General features: G+C 32.9%; 4 protein-coding genes across 4 annotated transcripts in view; 3 read left to right on the forward strand and 1 right to left on the reverse strand.

Moving 5' to 3' along the window:
* LOC125827712 (floral homeotic protein PMADS 1) overlaps positions 1-23193 on the reverse strand; it is a 305579-nt gene that overhangs the window by 224073 nt on the left and 58313 nt on the right. The gene's annotated exons all lie outside the window — the stretch shown is intronic.
* Positions 1344-3387, forward strand: LOC125827680 (BEL1-like homeodomain protein 11). The gene is made up of 5 exons (XM_049506998.1): positions 1344-2089; positions 2360-2739; positions 2837-2897; positions 2984-3128; positions 3363-3387. Exons 1-4 carry the CDS (start codon positions 1403-1405, stop codon positions 3125-3127), a joined length of 1272 nt encoding a protein of 423 aa, XP_049362955.1. The 5' UTR covers positions 1344-1402; the 3' UTR covers position 3128; positions 3363-3387.
* On the forward strand, positions 4151-10250 carry LOC125827665 (uncharacterized). The gene is made up of 13 exons (XM_049506981.1): positions 4151-4568; positions 5220-5362; positions 5740-5856; positions 6123-6237; positions 6313-6450; positions 7361-7456; positions 7540-7653; positions 7859-7927; positions 8062-8132; positions 8216-8309; positions 8837-8965; positions 9063-9152; positions 9686-10250. Exons 1-13 carry the CDS (start codon positions 4194-4196, stop codon positions 9776-9778), a joined length of 1644 nt encoding a protein of 547 aa, XP_049362938.1. The 5' UTR covers positions 4151-4193; the 3' UTR covers positions 9779-10250.
* Positions 11404-13525, forward strand: LOC125827696 (peroxidase 9). Its single transcript, XM_049507015.1, has 4 exons — positions 11404-11649; positions 11910-12101; positions 12727-12892; positions 12989-13525. The coding sequence occupies exons 1-4, from the start codon at positions 11425-11427 to the stop codon at positions 13399-13401; spliced, it is 996 nt and encodes a 331-aa protein (XP_049362972.1). The 5' UTR covers positions 11404-11424; the 3' UTR covers positions 13402-13525.

Here is a 23193-nt window from a genome sequence, read left to right on the forward strand (position 1 = left end):
CCTTCATCAAGTTTTGAATCTTGTGAATCTTAAACTAACGATTGGTAGAATGTATCAAAATATCCTTTAATTTTGTGGTTTTAAACATGACATGTGAGAAATCAACATTAAAGAGTTGTCAAAAAAGGAAATAGATGACATACAAATTGAAACGAGTGAGACTATATATTTTTTAAAAATCTATATATTTTTGACAAAGGAATTCAATCGAACTGTCCAAAACCAATCAATCACATAAGCACACCATACCATCCATAGTGATACAATCTCAATCAAATCTTCAAAAATCCTATTTGATAAGATTTGTACATTATTATAGAGACAAAAGGATAAATTTGTACGCACCCTTACGCTACATTTCTGTCATAAATTGTTTTCACAACTTGAATCTCTTATGACAACAACTTTATCAGTTACGCCAATGCTCTCGACACTCGTTTTAAAAGAAAAAAGAAGAGAAAGTTAAGTATAAGAGGCATTGGTTTGATAGACACACTTTCCATTGGAAGGATTCTGCATACAGTGTCCTTTCAACATCTTTATGTAAGAGAAAATAAACAACAGCAAAACAGGAAAAAGAAGTTAAATATTCCAAAATATTTATATATATATATATTATCACAGATTCACAAGTAGACAATCTTAAGACTGGGAGTGTGCAAAAGACACTTTACTTTTTTCCTTCTTTTTTTCTCCCATATGACACAAATCTATTCAGCACAAACCTGCTATCATCTATATTTACTTTTGTTTCCTTTCTATCTAACCCCATCTCAATGTGCTTTTTGAGTGTCCCAAAGAAATGCAACAGTTATGTACTTTATTTTTTTTTACTAGCCAAGGGAAAAAAAATAAGTGTGGGGGACCATAAATTTCATGTCATTTTCAGCATTTTTTGCTTGGATAGTTCAATACTTTTACTTGTTTTTTTATGAACTTGAAAGAAGGTCTATTGTACTATAGGTTCTATAGCTTTCAGCTGCTAGTGTATAGGGTATGCTAAACTTCAGAGACAGAAAATAAAGAGTGCATGCAGGGGAATCTTTGCTTTCTTCATTCAATGAAGTATGTCATGTTTCTATTATTCATAAACTTGTGTCTTTTTTTTTCTATCGATTGTCTCAATTTAAGTGTCTTACTTTCACTGACTCTTGTTTATCAAGTCGATAACAAGATTCAAAAGTTTATCTTTATTTCTTAAATTTCGTGCTCAATTAAACTAAGACACTTAAATTGAGACAGAGGGAGTATATAATACAACTATATACAAGTACTTTAAAGGACTTTCTCATGTTAGTTGTTCCCCCTTTTTAGCCCCTTCTTGTTTGAATACTTTGCAATGCATAGGTTCCTAGTGTTCAACATTTCTTGATCATTGATTTTTGTGAACTCTATAGCTAAAATGGTTTCAAAAGACTCACCCCCACCTTCACACTCAAGCATTTTACATCAATTTATAAACTCAGACTCCATCATGACTAGTCAAATTGGTAGCCAACATTTTGACATGTATCAATCTGATACTACTACTGCCTATCAGCCTCATGGTGGACTTTCTAGATCCATAGAGTTTGTTAATCATCCTGATTTTACTACTGATTCTCATGATGTTAACCATAGTAGACATTTGATGGATCTTCTTGGAGCTTCACATGATGCTAATACTAACCAACAAGCACAAAGACTCTCACTTTCTTTAGGTTCACATTCACTTGTTTCAAGTTTTACTAATCCTAGTTATATGAACCAAGAAATTGACCAAAGGAACAATGAGTATTCTTTCTCTGCAGCTGCAATGAATCAATCTTTTTCGAATGTTTGTGGAACTGAATCTTTTGTTTCTGCTATTGGTAACTCAAAGTACTTGAAACCAACTCGGTCTCTGTTGGAGGAATTGGTTTGTATTGGTGGCAAGACTATTGATTCAAGTAATGAGAAGTTTATTAGGCGATTGTCGCGTAATAGCAAGAAAGGATCTTTAAGCCTTCGCACTATGTTGAAAGGAGAAATCCCACCAAGCAATGAATTGTTCAATGAAAGACATGAACTTTATGTTAAAATCATGAAGCTCATAGTCTTGTTGGAAGAGGTAAGCAAATATAACACCAGAATTCTTGATTATTCCATCTCGTCTAAAAGCTTAAGAGGTCGTTTGTTAGGATGTATCTAGTATAGTACATGTATTAGTCATCATATATATTATTTAATCCTTTGTTTGGTAGGGTTTTCCCTCTATGTATAACTAATCTCATCATTATTAATATACGCTATTCAGTACTATTCTTATACACTCTACTAAACGATACATATTTTGATTCAACTTTTTTGGTTTATAACATTACTAATGCTGATTTTTCAGGTGGAAAGGAGATATGAGCAATATTATCAACATATGGAAGAAGTTACTTCAACATTTGAGGTAATAGCAGGATTTGGAGCAGGGAAAGCTTACACAGCACTTGCACTTCAAGCAATGTCTAGACATTTTTGCTGCTTAAGAGATGCCATCATATCTCAAATTAATGTCATTAGACAAAAAATGCTACGAGACGTGCCGAAAATTAGCAGTGGCTTGTCACATTTGAGTCTTTTTGAGAAAGAAACTCTGCAGAACAGAATATCTCTTCAGCAACTTGGAATCATTCAAGGTAATCGACAAGCTTGGCGACCAATTAGAGGATTGCCAGAGACATCAGTGGCAATTCTTCGTTCTTGGCTATTCGAACACTTTCTCCATCCGTATGTACTCTGATCATCTCATCTAAAAGCTTAATATGTATGTCTGCAGCATTTATAGTAACTTGTATTATATTAAATGATGGTCTTTCTTAAGCAGATATCCAAATGACTCTGAAAAGCTTATGTTATCATCTCAAACAGGCTTATCAAAAAATCAGGTAATTATGAACCTATAGTTTGGCATAACATTTTGAATAGTCAATATTCATAATTTAATTTAGTATTATGATGATCTTGTTATAAGGTTTCCAACTGGTTTATTAACGCGCGAGTTAGGCTATGGAAGCCCATGATTGAGGAAATGTATAAGGAAGAATTTGCAGAATCTTCAGTTGAATCAGATAATTTGTTGAACAGAGAAGGTGTTACTGATTCTGCAGAAGAATGAAGTAAGCAAGCAAACTTAAGCTCAAAAAAACAATTTTAATTTTAATCTTTTTTCTAATGGGATGTAATTTGTCATTTTCTAGCTGTCAAAACTATTGTGAGAGCGATTAGGCGCTCAAAAGGCAAAACTCTCGGTCGTTACAATTTTTAGTCTTTAGTTACGAGTCTGTTTATACTCACGACTATTGTCATAATCAACTGATTGAATGTTTGTTTTTTTTCTTTTGTGATGTTAGGGGTTGAAGTGAGAAGAATGAGGAAATATATTTTATTTGATGTAATAATACTATGGTTTTACAGAGTTGGAATTAATTGAAGGATTGGAGTGTGGGAGAAAAGTTGAAGAAGTACAAGGTGGGTGGCAATTGGAAACATGTTAGAAACACAAAAAAATGTAGCCTGATATGGAAGGCATTTATTGTACTTTTTAGTACTTGATGATGTTAAGAAATAGTAGTAGTATAGTAATAGTTTCTGAAAATTGTAATGCTTTTCACTATATTGTCTCAAATTTTTATGTTTAGTACTATATATATATAGGCTTTATGTGGTAGCCTTATTTCACGTTAAAAGTTTAAGCTTTTGCATGCATTGTTAATAAATTTACAAACATTACTAGATAAGTGCTACTCCCCCAAACTAAAAGAGAAGAAAAAGACTAACATCCTCTCGATCCGTGTGAGCTTGTTCATATTATTAAATTTATGATGAATCTTCATAATATAGAGAAAAAATTAAGCAAAATCTGCATTAACATCCAAGGGAATGTTACTAATGAAACATGTAGTAATAATATTATCACGAGTTCCTCTTGTATAATAAAATATCTTCCGTCTCCTGTATTACTATTTAAATTTTCTATCAAGCTCTCCGATCTAAGAAGCGGAAAAACATTATATTTATTTTTTCGGTATTGTTGCTAAAACTGCATTTGAACCATTTTTGTCACTATTAATAATAGCCGATAAAAATAATAAAATATGGATTTTTAAACAAAAATACGACTCAAGATATTAAAGCTTAAAATAGAATACGGCATAATATCCACACAAAAAATCCCTTTGATCATGAGTTTATGCTTCTGCTCCAATTTGAAACCATCCATTCTCTTCCCGGAGTCCGATTTCCGATGGGTTCAGACCCGTACCCGACCCGTTTCCTTCACTAAGCTAATCCAAACAAAGTACAGTTACCGTGGATGCATTAAAGCAGTCGGAGAAGAAATCGGAGTTCTATCGCCGGACGACAGCTTATCGGTGCGAAATCCGGTAATTGAAGAGGAAACAGTTCCGGATACTGAGGTTAATGAAGTAGAAAATGGAGTTGCTAGTGTTGTAGCTGAAGAAAAAGCTCAAACTTGGATAAGTAAGAGTGAGAACAAGGAAAAATTGGATGAGGAAGATGAAAACGCTAGTAGATTCAAGCTACGTAATGGTAGAGAGGTGAGATTATTTTTTCGAATTTTATTTTTTTCTATTTTCTAGGGCTAAATCTTAGCAGGTTGAAGTATTGTATTTTATTTGCTATTTCCCTCTGCTTTGTATGAATAAGTTGATTTTAATGAGCATATAATATTTACATAGAGAAAAGTTTATCAGCAGCCCTATGCATACACTAAGTTTAGTTAATTTATCCGGATTAGTCGGGCTCCAATACTAATACTGGACACCGGATGAGAATCGAAAGAAAAAAACACTAGGAAGAGCATTAATCACAAAACAAGCTGTGGTATGTTTTCTTTTCTTTTGTCATTCCTATAGTAAATGAGTCTTTTGTGTGGTGCTAGTCTTCAAACATAAATGGTGCTAATCTTTTGTGTGGAGTATAAGGGTAAGTGAATAAGCATTGATAGATTTTCATTTTTAAATTTTACATTGTGTTCAAAACTAACCATGATATATCCATACAAGTTTAAGTGAAAAGAATGATGCATGTTATGTATTTATTGGTATGCATAAGTTTTTTGATATGGCATATGACTTTTTTTTTTACTTTTGTTGATTTTCCAATGCAAAAAGCAGTTTTAGCAATGCCAACCAAATTTTCATGTACTCTGCCTTTCTATTCTTGGACTCAATTTTTTGCTGCTTTAGGTTTTTGAAGAGAAAGCCTACCTAGTGGGTGTTGCATGCAAAGGTGATACAGAAGATTCATTTGGTATAGAGGAATCACTCAAGGAATTGGCTCAGCTGGCTGATACTGCTGGACTACTGGTTGTTGATTCTACATATCAGAAGTAAGTATTGGTACTATAGTCATTTCTGATATACCAGTGATGATTTGTATAACCTTAGCTTCATAGGTCCTGGTTAGTATAATCCTATATAGATCAAAATGTAAATAGTGTAAGGTCCACTAATCATAGAGCTCACTTTAACTGCATAGACATGTCGTCTTACAGCTGTTTAACTTGGAGTTGTCACAAAAATATTATTAACTTGTTTATGGCGTGGGCTCTGGGTTGTGTAATCATAGAACTTGTTTTCCACGTTATTTCATTTATTTATTCTTTACACTTACTGGGATGGTACTGTCAAGATGCAAGAGAAATACATTATTTTCTTTTCCTGTTAAATTTCTTTTGGCTCAGCTTACTCTTTTCTTTTCTTATAGGCTATCTTCTCCCAATCCGAGGACTTACATAGGATCTGGAAAGGTTTCAGAAATCAAAAGCGCAATTCGTGCATTTGATGTTGAGACTGTTATATTTGATGATGAACTTTCACCAGGGTATTTCTCAGCAATTTTTTTTCCCATTACATGATTATTATTCTTGCAAGAACGTTGCTGTTATATTCTGTAATTTTCTGTTTTGTATTTTACCTTTTTTCCTGCAATGCTTTTGGTCTTATGGAGTTTTTTATCCACTCTGGCTACTTGTGCTTGGTTAATATTTATATCTAATTGGTAGTGCTTCATCGAATTCTATACTTGAAAAAGGGTAAATTCAACTTGTGGCAATCAATAGGCTGATTGTTTTATGATGCTCTTTTTAGACAATTGCGTAATTTGGAGAAGGCTTTTGGTGGAGATGTTAGAGTGTGTGATCGCACTGCTCTCATACTGGATATTTTCAACCAGCGTGCAGCAACCCGTGAAGCATCTTTACAGGCAAGTCCACTATTGTTGTCGGTATTGCATCCTGAAAGTTTTTGCACTTTTACATAACCAGTTGAATTTTTTCAGGTGTCATTGGCACAAATGGAATACCAATTACCACGGCTAACCCGTATGTGGACTCACCTTGAGCGTCAAGCTGGAGGGCAGGTCAAGGGTATGGGTGAAAAACAGATCGAAGTAGACAAGAGAATTTTACGTACTCAAGTAAGCAATTTTTGCTGATTAAGCATAAATTTTTTATGTGTATTGTAATTAACTTTTGGTTCATCCAAATTGAACTAGAGCTAGATATTAACCCTCTATATTCATTAATTTTCTGGACAATTGTAGAGGTTGGACTGTAGTGAGTTTTGATTATTGGTTTCTGAATTTTTGCCTGTCATAGCTTTCAATACGCTACTGGCTTTAGTCATATTATAGTGACCTTTCGGTGGCATGCTTTTGGCATCTTCCGAATTTCAACAGCAAAATGTTTCGTGCAAGCACCAGCTTGCATCAAATTTTAATGAGATGTATATAAAAAGTTCACTGATGCACATCCGGAACTTTAATTTAAAACAGATCTTGTCCTTTCTTTGCAAACCTGTGTGTTAATGCTGAACTGAGCTCTCAGTATTGTTTTTCCATCTTGTTGCTTATCTGACCATGCAAAAGTTAATGAGACCTCTATGAATAGTGAAATTCCTTGGCTTAGTTGCACCGGGTCTCGTGGTGATGACCCTGCTTTTAAGATTAAACCAATAAGTCATGATTGTCTTCCTCTGTCAGAGCTCCTGATTCGTATCGATAATTACCCGGAGAAGTGGATGAACCAGCTTTTTCCTTTTATTTATAACCCTCTTTGTCATAGTTCTATAATCCATTTGTTTTTGGAGTTCTCTACTTTCATGTTAATAATGTGTAAATGTGAGGTACATTTTTTTTGGGTCTCTTTTGCACCTTTCTCTTGTGGGATCACACTTAGTATGTTGTTGTTTGCACCTTTCTTCTGTGGGATGGGATCACACGGGGTATGTTGTTTGCACCCTTTTCCTGTGGGATGGGATCACACTGGGTATGTTGTTGTTTGCACCTTGCTATGACTAACTTTAGATTTTACTATAACCTTTTGCAGATTGGTGTACTAAAAAAAGAGCTAGAATCTGTTCGGAAGCATCGAAAACAATACAGGAACCGTCGTGTCTCTGTACCTGTCCCTGTTGTATCTTTGGTATGGAATTTGTCTTTTGTAGAATGTTTGTACACCATGCTCAAGAGAATGGATAATTTATATATAAGTGCTTATTGTTTTAGGTTGGATACACAAATGCCGGAAAAAGTACACTTCTTAACCAGTTGACTGGGGCTGATGTTCTTGCGGAGGACCGATTATTCGCTACACTTGATCCTACTACAAGAAGGGTGCAGGTGAGGATAATGACTGAGGATTAACCCTCATGACAGCTCAACTCATTGCTTGGACATGTTTCCTATATTTGGTGCCCTTTTCAAGCACATAAATTCCTCGTTGGCTGAAAATTATGTGCATCTGGATCGTATCCGCATTATAAGTATAATTAGTTATCTGTATGGTTGTAATGTATTGTGCTTGTTGTCAACTCTTCTGAGCCAGATGAAGAATGGGAAGGAGTTTCTGCTTACAGATACAGTTGGCTTCATCCAAAAATTACCGACAACTCTGGTAAATACCTTTGCAACTTTGAACAGATAGTTCATCTTTTACATCTTCTCGCTAAAGACAAGTTTCAACATAGGCTCATTTAATAAGTTAAGATATTATGAAATCGGTCTTTTATATGGTTTTTCTTACAATAGGTTGCAGCCTTTAGGGCAACACTTGAAGAAATCGCTGAGTCTTCAATTTTAGTGCATGTGGTGGACATCAGGTAAAGTAAATCCATTTGATAGAGTGAGTTCTTAATACAACGTCCAACGTAAGCTTCTTATCTTCTTTTGCCATCTTGTTTAGTCACCCACTCGCAGAGCAACAGATAGAAGCTGTGGAGAAAGTTCTTTCAGAACTGGATACATCATCAATTCCAAAGTTGATGTTGTGGAACAAGGTATTAGTGTTGCATGTCATTTAGTTTGAATACTGTTTTATTTGCAGTGAGCACTCTACTTCCTTAATCCTAAGCCATCTTCTTGTTGATTGGTTTGTTCTTCCTCCAACTGATCATGATATTTTTTGCTAGATTCTTGTGTTGAACCTGCAACCCTTTCTTTTTATGCCGTTCCCTGTTAATGTTGAATGTTGTTGGTTTATTGTCGGGTTACTGTTTAATGATACTTACTGTACAAGAATTGTCATTTTACTTAAAAAAATTTTCCTGAGTGTAACACATGCGTCGTTTGTCCTTTCCTCACTGACCTCAGTGCACATTGAAAAAAATATTGTTTTTCCTGCCTAAACTAGATAGTCTAGGCATAGATGAGCATCTTCTATGCATAAACTTAAACTGGTATCATTTTCCCTTTCTTTCCCATTTACCACAATAGATAACGTTTTCTGATAAAGATAGTTGGTATGTGATCAACCTGACTTCTGAAGTTGAAACTACTGTGTAATCAGACAACTATCTTTTGACAGGTTGATAAAGCTGAAGATCCAGAGAAAATCAAGTTAGAAGCCAAGACGAGAAACGATGTGGTTTGCGTTTCTGCTTTAACTGGTGAAGGGTTGGATGAATTCTGCAACGAAATCCAGAATAGACTAAAGGTATATGGCTTGTTTTATTTTCTCCAAAAGAAAATGATTAATCAATAGTTTTAGGAACGGTTTGATTTTGATGGATAGAGCTTTACTTGTTTGGCAGGATGCAATGGTATGGGTGGAAGCCTTGATCCCATTTGATAAAGGGGAACTCCTCAGTACGATACATCAAGTTGGAATGGTTGAGAGAACTGTAAGCCGCATAATCTTAGTAATTTAAAAGTACTAGTCATTTTCAAATGTCTTCCCCATTGCATTTAGCCCCTCACTTGTCCCCCACCCCCTCCACCCACACACTTTTTGCACTTCTATAAACTTTAAGGGAAGTGAGAGTGACGAATCCCCACCTAGCTTTTCACTTACGCTGAAGTTTGAAAGTGTCCTTGTGCATGAGATAGTTGGTTTTCTTTTTTGCTATTATCACTATGAAACTAGCTTGGGATTGAGGCGTGGCTGTTGTATCACCATGAACTCACTCCATATTGTTCTACAATAGAGCTCTAGAATTCTGGTTAAGAATAGGAGGATTTGTGTGCCAATAGCCTAGCCACAAACTACATGAGAAAGACAAGCATACCGACAGTGACACAAATCCATTTCTTCTTTCATTTCCTGCATTAGTCCAAGCAATATGGAGATAATATTGACAAAATGGTACCAACATTGCCTACTATCCCAGATTATAAGACAGAATTTTCATCTTTTATCTTCTTTTTGATTTTATAGGAATACACTGAGAAAGGAACTATGGTGAGAGCACATGTTCCCCTCCGATTTGCAAGGCTTCTAACTCCTATGAGGCAAATGTGTGTATCATAATTGCCTCAAGTCACCAAAATACATATACTTGAAGGGCGACAGACACAAGCACATCATGATTACGGCCAGCATAAATTGAAACTTAAGTAGATGAATGTGTAACTCCCAACACAAGAATCTCCAGATTGTGGCTTCTGACAAATATGCATAACAATAGTAAACAAGAATCACTAGAAGTCGTCCATCTCCTCACATCAGCAGTCCGTTTACTGAAGAAAAAGCCTGCATGCTTGTTCAAAGGAATTAATGCTAGACTGGTACACATTGTTTGTGCCTCTGTTCTCACTTACTGCTGCTTCTGTACATATAAATATCTCGTCACACATAACTACTTTGTTAGACTGTTCCTTCTCCCCATTGTACAAATTGACCTAATATTCCTAAACAGTTGATCGCGTGACATGCACAGTTTGACCTGGTTTGTCTATGTGAGCTGTATGAGAATGTTCTGTTTTATCAGCAAGATGATTTTAATTTGTAGTAGTAGCTTTCTAATGTGTCTAAAAGTCATGTTAGTACATTTACTTTAGCTCATTTTTCTTTTAGGAAGTCTTGTAGTCCCATCAGTAGATTTATAATGTACTACGTTTACTCACTGTTTTTACTTTGTATAGTAATATATAGTAGTGTGAGATTAGTTAAATGAATTGATATAATCAGAAATGATACAGTCAATTCTAGCTTGTTTGAAATCAAGGCATTTTTGTCTGTGGTTCGAAAATCATACGTTACTCTGTATAAATTATTTATACATCTTACATGAATCTTACTTCACAAACATAGAAATTTGAGGTAAAATAATTGAATTTTCTTGTACTCGTAACTTACCGTTTCTTTCTTTTTGGTTGGCATGGAGCAATATCAAAATCAACTCACATATGGTTGAGTAGTAGTATTCGAAACAGTAAACAAGCCGTTACTTTATGTGATAACCCAATTTATCACATAGACCTAATCATTAGTAGCTAATTACTTTATTTCATGAAGAATCGTGCGATTTGAGTGGATTAGCAAGATCCTATAAATTTATCCAAATTTGTTTACTTAATTTCTTAATTACAAACTCGAACTAATCCTCATTTTTACAAGACATATTATTCAAGCAATCAATTGGAATTGCAATTGCAACCTTTTGAAGTAATAGCCAAGACAAGAAAAGTTCAAAAGTTGTTCAAACTCTATAACGTGGTTGACGTATTATATTTATTTCACATTTTGTTCATTGGAGCAGGTAGAACTAGAACTCAAACTAAAAACACTTAAACAAAAATTTGATGCACAAATCATTTCGCGTTGTAAGCACGGTTTGAAAAGGTTGAGATTCTAAGAAGTGTGATGTAGAAAGTCTAACCTAATGTGTCTATTTTCACGTCTCGAACCTGTTGCCTATAGGTCACAGAAACAACTTTATTGTTGCACCAAGGCTCACTTCGCTTTAACAAAAGAGACATTAATTTCTTATAAGGTATGTAAAAATTGAGTTGACTACCATGAAATGTAATCTAACTTACTAATATTAGAGGATTTGGTAAAAGACTAGTTAGTTGATTTGGTCACATTATCTCTCTATAAATATTCCATGCATTTGTAATTAAAATCATCATACAACAATTTGATTTTTCAATTTCTACTCATCAATTAATAATATGTCTTCTCTTGGACTAGTAATGTTTATTTTATCTTGTGCAATATTCCAAGCCTTTCCAGTTTCTAGTTCCAATAATTATGGTGGTCTATTCCCAGAGTTGTACCAAATCTCATGTCCCCAAGCAAATGAAATTGTAATGTCTGTTTTAGAAGAGGCCATTTCTAAAGATCCAAGAATGGCTGCTTCTTTGCTTAGACTTCATTTCCATGATTGCTTCGTTCAGGTATAAACATTTATACACATTTTCGTATACCATATGTTATATTCTTGGATCATTCATATCATGTCTTTAGTAATTCATTTCATATATATCTCCCTAATACGTCTAGTCCACTACTAAAGATCTATTAAAGTCAAGGACAAATACGAGACGATTATGGTATGAATGACTCCAAAATATAATGAATGGTAAATTGAAATGTTAAGATGCTAAATTTGGACCTATCCCCTCAATAATTTAATTTTTTTATACTTGTGTTGTAGGGTTGTGATGCATCGATTTTATTGGATAAAAATAGTGCATTCAAAAGTGAAAAGGAAGCAGGACCAAACAAGAATTCTCTAAGGGGATATGAAGTAATTGATGAAATCAAAGCTAAATTAGAACAAGTTTGTCCTCACACCGTCTCTTGTGCTGACATTCTAGCCCTTGCTGCTCGTGACTCTGTTGTCCTAGTAAGCTTACATCTAATTAAACTCCAACATTTCTTTTTCATTTCATCTTTAAAATAGATACATGAAAACGATTGCCGCCTGTGTTGCTCGGATTCCTCAAAATACTGATATATACGTGTTTAATCCTTTAAATTAATGCATTTTTTTAGAGGATCTTATACCCCGTCCAACAATATTTTCTGAAAATCCAAGCAACATGTGCATGTCGAATCCTATAAAGCTAGTCCATTTTTGGATGATCTTACTTGGATGTTGAAACATTTTTGGGAAGCCTGACAACATACATGGATCCTCCAAAATTAGTGTATTTTTTTTGGAGGATCTTATACATGTCTGACTAACAATTTTTGAAAAGTCTGACAACATTTGTGTACATGTCGAATCCTTTAAAGTTAGTACATTTTTACATAGATTGCAATCATTTTTACTCTTTAAACAAAACTTTTAGAAAGATTTATCGTGTTACTCTCATATATTATAACTGGATTTTATTTACTATATAATAGTAAAATCATATTTAAAAAAAAATCTCACGTGACTAGTAGTAGAATATAATAATTAAGTACTAGCCAATTCAAGATTTTTGCTTATAATAATGTGTTACTTAATATGTTGGAATTAATAGAGTGGTGGACCATATTGGGAAGTACCACTAGGAAGAAGAGACTCAAAGACAGCAAATTTCAACAAAGCAAATATAAATATTCCAGCACCAAACTCAACAATCCAAAATCTCATAAACCTCTTCAATAAACAAGGTCTTAATGAACAAGACCTTGTTGCTCTTTCTGGTAAGTTACATCAATTTTATACAAATTGTATTCGATACATGAAAGTCATTTTTTCGAACACTTATATATGTTATAATTTTTTTAATGCTTAAACAGGAGGGCACACTATAGGTATGGCAAGATGTGTGTCATTTAAACAAAGGTTATATAATCAAAAAGGTGACAATTTACCAGATGTAACTCTAGAGAAAACTTACTACAATGGATTAAAATCAATTTGTCCAACAAGTGGTGGAGACAATAATATTTCTCCTCTAGATGTTGCATCACCAGTTAGATTTGATAACACATATTTCAAATTATTGTTATGGGGCAAAGGTCTTTTGAACTCAGATGAAGTGCTTCTAACTGGAAATGTAAAAAAGACTAAGGAATTGGTGAAGAGTTATGCTGAAAATGAGGCTATTTTTTTCAGTCATTTTGCTAAGTCTATGGTGAAAATGGGAAATATTAATCCTCTGACTGAGTTGAAGGGTGAAATTAGAAAAAACTGTCGCAGAATTAACTGAAAATTTTAGTTATTTACTTATGTATTAATCATGAATTGAATGCTCATGTTTGGAACCATGGATTATGAATTTGTAAGATGTTTATTGTTGTTGTAAAATGTTTTATGCTAAAGTGGCTTATTTATATGTTGTGAATTTTTCATTTTTTGTAATGAAAAAAAGTTACGAAACTATTTTTAATTAAGATATGAAAGGGGATTATTTTTTTTTCATTATCAAAAGACCCTCGCCATTTATTTCCACTTAATTGTACCATTGTAAATTTGTTAAGTGTGTTCAAAACAAAATAGATGATGAATCAATTAAAGATAATATACGTTTTTATTGAACATAGGTTTAGTGATCATCCAATTATTAAAATATATAAATATCACTTATATTAATATATATATTTATTATATAAAAAAGAAAAAATAAATATTAAACCTATTATATTGTGGAAAAAGATAAGTTATTGTGTGGAAACTCTTTTTTATTGAAAAAAAATACGTTTTATTGTTTAGATAATCGAGAAAATTTACATAGACGTTGTTATATCGAGGTAACAATAGATTAAGTACATCAAACCAACTGAAACTACAAGGAAGATTAACGCTACAAATATAAGAAATTCCGATTTTTAAAATATTCGACACTATTCTTAAAATGGTTTTGCATCCTTCAGATAATTTACATACTAGTAGACGTTAAAATATATAATAGCACTCACAATAATAATAATAATAATATATATTATAAAAAAAAAAAAACGAAAATGGATAACAGACATTCATCCTATTATACGTTACGATATAAATTCATATACTGTGGGAAAATATGAGTCGTTAATTGTGGCAACGTGGGCATATCTTGTTTCTTGGAAAATACATATTTAAGGATTTTTTATATTATTTTTTGTAGGTGTGATAATCTTTAACTATGTCATAACTAGATATATTAGTTAAAATATTTCATTATAATTGGTATATAGTTATACTATAACACAGTGTTAGACATAAAATGAAGGATAAATGTGTGTTGCATCACATTTTGTACTAATTACTCAAATTTAAACATGTAAAAGAGTTGTTATGTATTCCAGATACCTGCGAACCACTTGGATACAATGTATCTAGAACAAATTACACTTAATTTTGACCTCATGTATTCAATATACACGTATCTTGAGGCACCAAAATCTAGTAGAATATGTAATATTGCAAATTAGAATGTATCTATATAATTAGCTCCTAAACAAGTAAAATTTACGCAAGTTATTAAAAAAAAAAAGGGTGTCCGGCCAATCCCTTCTCATTCAAAATTTTTGTTGGGTTTGGTAGGTGAAGTTGGGCTAGAAAGGGCTAACATATGTTTTTTTTTTTATAAAAAAAAATAATAAATTGTTTTGTTTAAGTGAGAAGTGGATCCTTAAATCTGTCTTATCTTTCACTTTAAGTTGGTCATATTTTTTCAGATTAATGGGGTCAATTTGGATACAACACAATTCAACACTTCTAGTCTAAATTGATCAATGACGAAACTTGTTAGAGTAATATATTCTGTTAAAAAAATATTGATATAATAATAATAATCTATATCTATCTATCTATCTATCTATCTATATTTATACTATCTTAAAAGCATGAATTTTCAAACTTAAATGTTAAATTACTATAATATCTCCAACTAAAAACACTCAGTTTAGCTTATTAAATTATATTATATTAAAAGTAGACACAAGGATTGTGACTTCTCCGAAAGGTTGTGATTTTTCCGAAGAGTTGTGATTTCTCTGATGTGTTGTGACTTTTTCGAAGGGTTATGAATTTTCGAAAGGGTTGTGTCTTTTTCAAAGGATTGTGACTTTTCCGATGAGTTGTGAACTTTTCAAAGGGTTGACTTTTCCATAGGGTTGTGACTTTTCTAATAAGGTACAATTAGCACATATTCATAATTCATACTATTATTTGTTGGCTATAAATAGAGGGGTTCCCTGTCATTTTTACACTACAATTATTTTAAGTTTTCTACTCTACTTCTTAAAAAAAAATCTCAAGCGTGCTTTGTAATAGTTGAATAAGTTCAAGGAAAATAGAGTGTCACACAAGGAGGTGTTGGTGAACAAATTGTAGCAAATCATTCATTAATTCATACTCGTATTTTCCTCCTAAGATTTTCATCACATTCATACTTCAATATTATTTATATCATTTTAGAACTTTAATACTAATAAACATGAGATATACAATGCATGTATTCGAAAACTTGTAATAAATAAATGTATTTAGTAACTACACAAATTATTAGAAAATTATTGCCCTCAATAAGTATTCTTCTTCTATCCACATGAGAATATTACAAAGTAAGACTTGGGGAAAATGAAAATCAGGTGATAATGATGAAGTTTGGACAAATTAGGAATTACTATATTTTATGGTTAAGTAAAGATTTGTAACAGTATAATTTAATACTCAACATTGTTGAACTAAAAAGGCTATTATTGATTCTGGTTAACATTTGAATCATGGATGAACCTATTGTTGATCAATTGGTTTCTTCTTCTCATACCATGTCTGTCACTGTATGTCTTTGTGAACTTAGGCATTTGAGTCAAGATTACAAACATATTGGATTGTTCGTTTTTTTTAGATATCCTTGCATGTGTAAATATGAAGAGCTACAATATGAAACTAGTAATATGCTTAGAGAATATTAGAATAAATTCTTGAGCATGATGAAGATGGAAATCCCAAGTTTTATAAAATTGAGAATTTTAATAAGTTGCAATAAAAATCCATAATTGTGGTAGTCATATTGGTATAGACTCTGCCAAAATAAACATATATAACCTATAACAATGAATGTTGTTGCCTTTTGGCAATAGACTGTTTATATTTTCTTGAAAATCTAGGAAAATGACAAATCTGGGTTATACTCATACGACCAATTACTTTGCTGGCCAGAGTAGCTAGCATAAAGTTACCTCTCTATAATGGACGAAAAATGTATATTCTAATACTAAAAGAAATATGACCACAAATTTAAGGAACTCATGCAAGCACACCATTCAAGGTCTTCTGTATGTTGTTTTTTTGTTCGCGTTGTTCTGCTTCTACACTTCGATCATAAAACTTTAAACTTTTTGTTCTGCTTCTAGACTTTGATTATAAAACTTTTCGACCAGGCTCATCTTGAATAAATCAAAACAAACCGTAACAAATAACTCATGAAGAAGCCTAACAACAAGAAAATGTCTATTTTGTTGTATGAATCAAATTCAATAAAAGTTAATAATTTTGGTTCTAATTCTATTAATTTATTAGAAGTTAATAATTTTGAATTTAAATCTATATTAATTTATAAGAATTGGATTCAATAGAAAATAATAGTTTTGGTTCCAATTATATTAATTTAACACTGGAGAATTTAAGTATTCCTACAAAGATTTCGTAAAAATTTAGAGAAATATTTCAAATTAATTGATCATAAAAATTAATGAAATACTTAAAATAAAATAAAAAAACGCCTAGATCTTCTTGATATAAAAGATTTGCAGGTATAATTCCTTCGACATTTTCCACAAAAAGACAATATAAAAAAACAATTAATTATAGAGCTATTTAAAGATTTTTTGTGATTTCTTGTACGTGTTGTAATCTTTATAATGTCAAAACAAGATATATTATTTAAAATATTTCTGTATTGTTGATATATTGTTACATAATAGTAGAATGTTTGATAAATAATAGTAAACTATGACATATTTCTGTGTCCAAGTCATGTTAATTAGTAATTTTTTTTTATCTTTGCATAGATTTATATTTATATATTAGTGAATTTACTCTTTTTTTTTTTTTGTATAATAATATTATGAGGATGAGCTAATTGAAGTGACATAATTAAAAATAATATAGTCAATCTTAGCTTGCTTTAAATTAAAATGTTTGTTATGCTATTAAAAAATTATATGGCGTAAATTAGGGATGAATTAGTCTTTAATATCATATAAGATATGACACCTAAGTCTAACTCAATCCAAAAGTTAGCTTATGAGGAGATCACCCAAATCCATGTAATCAAACCGACATTCCATTCCCCAACCAATACTAGACTTTTAACTCACTCTAACAATATCCGAAACTATATATATATATCCCTCCCACATTATCAATATCTAAAGATTTTAGTTTTAATTGAACTTAACAGTTGGACAAGGAGTCCTTTTCTTCTTTTTTTTGTAAAAAGTAAAGTGCAGTTGGCCATCCTAGTTGAATTTGAATTATGTTAATTTTCCTTCTTATATATAATCACATAACTAGATTACTGCCATCTAAAGTATCATTGTTTATTTGATGAATCAAATTGAGATGAATCAAGTTAACACAAATATAAAGGTAGATAAAAAATTTGAGATGAATCATATTGAAATAAATATAGATACGGATATTGAGATAAATATAAAGACGGAAGATATTGAGATAGAGATAATCTATAATAGGACTATGGAAGCGGAGCAGAGAGAAAAGAAGAAGAAGACATTGAATCTGCACATTGTAAAAGAGAATCAAGGTTATTCGATTGCGGGATTTTATATATATATATGGGCATGGCGTTAATTGTTTGTGTATTTATAATATATTTTTAATTTTACTGATCCTCATCAATGTCTATTTACTCTTTAATTTCTTTTCCTTTTCGTTTTCTATATGATCAATAAATATTATTTATTACAAGTGCTATTTTATATTTAATGTCTACCTTGATAGGGAGTGGAAACTTAACACTATCTTTAATTGATTCATATCTATTTTCTTTTGCACACAACATATTTACCATGGTACAATTAAAAATGATTTCGTAACTTCTTTTTTTTTTCTTTATAAAAATTCAAAACGTATAAAGAACCCCTTAGCATAATCCATACTAATCAAAATATTTGCGCATGCATAAGATCAAAACTGATCAAGAATCTAAACATGATCCATTCACTTCATGATTAATACATAGTAAATAACGAGAATTTTCGGTTAATTCTTCCTAATTTCACCTTTCAATTCATTCAAAAGATTAATATTCCCCATTACGTGAACTTTTTTTAGGCTTGATTAACTTTAAATAATGTTTGTTTGAGAATTTAATTTTTGAAGTTGATCTTGATTACTTGTAAGAACTTGGGTATGAGGAATTAATATGTGTGTAATTTCATAGGTATTTTTTAATTCAAAAGTTCAAATTTATTAGGTTCTATCTAGCTATACATCCTCTCTTGCATGTCATCCACATTATATTCACCGTGGTTAATAATTAAAAAAAAGTAATCACAGTATAATAAATCGTAAACTAAAGTTAGATGTAATTAAGATACATTGTGATAAGAAAAATACTCACTGTGTACACTAAATTATATGTTTTTATAATTTGACATTATTCCTTTATATCTAAATTTTCAAATTTTGATTTTTACAAAATGTGTTCGGATTGAACTTATATGCTTATTTTATCTTTTCTTTTTACCATGCATGATAATTGATTTAAAGGATACTACTATTTTCAAGAAACATGAAATAACATAAAGAAAATATGCGATATATTAAATATTAGTTTAGATTTTCTGTGTCACACCCCAAATTCGGATGTGATGGCACGTGTCCATTTCCCACCGGACACGTCAGCCTAACCCAACCACAACGATAGAAAAGTAGAAATACGAGAATAAAAGATAATAAATAAGTGGAAGACTTTAATTAAGACTCAACACTACCCAGAATTTGGTTGTCACATGTACAAACCTCTAAATATAGAATTCGAATAAAATATACAAGTCTCAGAGTATAGTTCTCGAATAGAACAAAACTGAAAGTAAAGATAACTCAAGGGCACGTCTGGATTGAACCGCTACCTCTCGAGTATGTCCCGAAGCCAATCTGCTAAAGAAACTACTAAGTCGAATCTAAGAGAGAGCTGTCAACCTACACAATTGTGTAGAAGCAAGGGTGAGTACCGAAAACCACAGGTACTCGCAAGTAACTCTAAACTAAGCAAAACTAGCAGCTACAAACAACTCCTTTCAATACCAACCGAACCACCGAAACTTCAATCTAGCAGCAAACCAACCAACCTATACTAAACAGATCATATTCAACAGCCAGAACCAACAATATATCCTCATTAACCTCAGATAAACAAATAAGAGCAAGTAGATCAAATTCCACATAAGAAGGGTAAACCGATACAATCCACACATCACAGACAAAGATAAGGCAAATGCGATGCAAAATGCAATAATGATGTCATGTAGTCGTGATGCATGTCTGTCCTACGATACACATATGTTGACGTAATCAGTCCACGCTGAATACTAAAATCAAAACCCATGGGGGCCACACATGGACCATGTATCACCGCCAGAACCAGATCCCATCGGCCAAATCGCTAGCCGGAGCTAGTCCATCTCATATATCTTTAGCTGGAGCTAGTCTCAACTGTGTCTCATATCCATCCATCCTCATAATAGTGTCTCAGAACTCATGCAACAGATAGTTCACACATGAGATGAATAATGAATATGCACATGTCATCAATCACAATCATATCATGATCCATCATAGTATTACACATCATCTGTCTCAATCACAACCATATCACGACCACATCATAGTATTACACATCACCTGTCTCAATCACAACCATATCACGACCACATCATAGTATTACACATCACCTGTCTCAATCACAACCATATCACGACCACATCATAGTATTACACATCACCTGTCTCAATCACAATCATATCACGACCACATCATAGTATTACACATCACATGTCTCAATCACAACCATATCACGACCACATCATAGTATTACACATCATCTGTCTCAACATCAATGTTTGTATCAATCATAGCCTACTCATGCTCTTCTATTCCCTCAATATCAGTTATCACATGACTTATTCAACAAATTCAAGTCACATATAACACATTTAGCTCGTTTTATTCCCCATCTTTCATTTACAACAATTTCAATCAACAAATAAAACCCATCTTCAATCCCCATTACTCCCCAACACAATTTGGAAAGTAGTCATGCGTAGTCTAAGAGTTTTACAAAGTTTGAAATCCACTTGCTTTAAAACGAACTCCAAAAGTTACTCGACTTGAGCCTTTCCTTTGCGAGTATAATCCGGATCACAATAATCTATTCAAACAATTAATCACAATCACAATTCGAGTCCAATGACACCAAAATCAAGAAATTTAGGGGAAAAGGGCAAAACGGTCCAAAAGTCTCATACTGGAAAACGATACCCAAATCTGGAAATTTTTGATGTAAAATGATCCTTAAGGTATTTGGAAGCTAATGGTGAAAACCAATTTGAAAACGGAGTTGAAATCAATTCACAAACTCAATTTGAAGGAAAATCCACGTTCTTGAAGAAACCTAAAATATTCGGATTCGAAACCCCGACTCGAAAATGAAATATCTCTTGAAAAACATCTTACCCATGCTTAGATAAGTTCAAATATGAAATTTCATCAAAAACGGAGTTAAGATCGATCTTGAAATTCTCAATTTATCAAACTTTAACTTTATCGGGAAAGTCCAAATTGTACGCGATTAATATGATGAAAATAATCGATGAATCAATAATTTTATGTTAAAATCAGTTTACCCATAGCATAAGGATTGTAAATATACCTTTTTCATCAAAAAAGGAGTCCAAATCAATAAAACCCCAATTTTTCCCAAGAGGTTTACGGATAGGAAAAAAAAACCAGATAAAGAAATTATGAGAAAATGTCAAATTGAAGATTGAATACTAACCCTCATATTAATTCAAGAAGAAACCCGTAAGAATCACTCCATTCCGATCTCTAGAACTCCCGATATGCTCAAAATACCATATGAACACAGTCTAAGATTTTTATAACAATACATGGCTGTTATGCACCAGAAAAACAACAGTTAATCTTTCACTAAAAAGGCCGTAATTTCCTCATACGATAGTGAAATGACCCGATTCTTTTTTGTAAATGTCTTAAATAATGATACGAACCTGTTCGTTCAATCGGAGCTCAATTTCATGCTCGTTGCCCAGTCAAATATCATTTCTACTCGGTAAACAATTATTTCTTATTTGCGATAAAAGTCCAATCTCAGATTAGCGAAAATGCACCAAAATTTGCAGATAAGTCCTATAATTCATGCTCAAAATGTCAGAACCTTCGGAATAATTTTTCGACCTTTAAAACTAATAATGAACCCTTTAGTTGCCACAATTTGCTGAAATAGTGTCAAAGCATCCAAGAAGCTTAAAAGCTCACCCAAAACTCATTTGGCACTTCCCGAACACAAACCAAATATGCTACTAGCTTGAAAATGACGTTTCGGACCCAATGAAATCGTCGGAATTTGAATTCGAGGTCTCCTTGACCCGGTATCCGATAAGGCGTGAAGAAACTAACTTTAGGCTCAAAAACTCGAAACGCACTCGGGGACTCTAAAAATTCAACAAGACTCATTCTAAACTTAGAATCACCCCCTGAATCCAACGGTACCCTCGGAATTCCATTTCGAGCACCGAAACCTCGTTTGTTGACCAAAGTCAACTCTTGATCAAAATTTCACAATATTTGCAACTTAAGACCTCAAATCTTCGTTTTAACTCCAAATTCGACTCCGAAAATTCTCATAGACCATTTCGACATTTTAAAACTGCTGGAATCGACGGAAAATCCGATTCGAGTCTCGAAACTCCAAATGACTCGAAATAACACTTTTAACCAAACTTTAACTCTTAAAAAACTCAACTTTTCATCAATTTTCCTTCAAACCAACTTCGAAAATACAACAATTAGGACTCGGGGCAACTATCGGAGGGGTAAAACGGTCATTTTATGAAAATTTCCAAAAATGACCTTTAGGGTCATTACATTATTCACCACTAAAAATCATGTTCGTCCTCGAACATAAAGTAGAAGAAGGCAAAAAATACTCGACGCTATTAACCCCGAGGTGAAATTTCCGAACTCAATAATTACTACTCCAAATGAACCCATTCTTAAACCTTACCCCAAAAATCCATATAAGGATTCCCAAATCAATCTTGACAACTTAACCCTCAAAGGGTTATTTCAAACCACCGATTAACTGAAAGACTGAATCTGAATCTAAGATCTCACAACCACAACGTATTTACCATGACAAACCCCAAATCATGTAACTACGAGAGAAATTTCGGAATCAATAACCACAGAAAAATCAAGGATGAACCTAAATCAGTCACCAAGCTCTCACAACACACGAACCATCACCGACTCTAGAAAAAATTCCATTCCCATTACCACATTTCCACAAGTCTGAGTCATTCTAATCTGATGCATATCCATCGAGCACCCATCTTGGAATAATCACGCTTATCTAACCCACAGATAGAAATGATCAAGATCCAACTGATGATCGACCCATCCAAGCATATAAAACCTCTAAGGATGCCACCGAAAACACTGAAGTAGGATCCGTAATTGTAGACAATTCCAGCAGCGGAAGAACTAGGCCCACGGCCACCTAAGCATCGAACCACACCTAGCTGAACCATGCATACAGGGGCAAGATAAATTCCAAAATAGCCAAAAACTGTATCCACATACGGTAGCCTCTCTATACCTTTCCAAAAGCAAGATGACACTTGTAGAACTTTGAAAACCTTCCACCACCCCAATACCACATCGAACCCACTATCTCTGAATCGGCCCACCACACAAGTATTCTATTCTGCCAAGAGAGCATGAATCGGTCCATCCGATTCACCAC

The sequence above is a fragment of the Solanum verrucosum genome, unplaced genomic scaffold (genome assembly GCF_900185275.1).
Source record: "Solanum verrucosum unplaced genomic scaffold, falcon-dt-bn FXZP01000064.1, whole genome shotgun sequence".
NCBI lineage: Eukaryota > Viridiplantae > Streptophyta > Magnoliopsida > Solanales > Solanaceae > Solanum > Solanum verrucosum.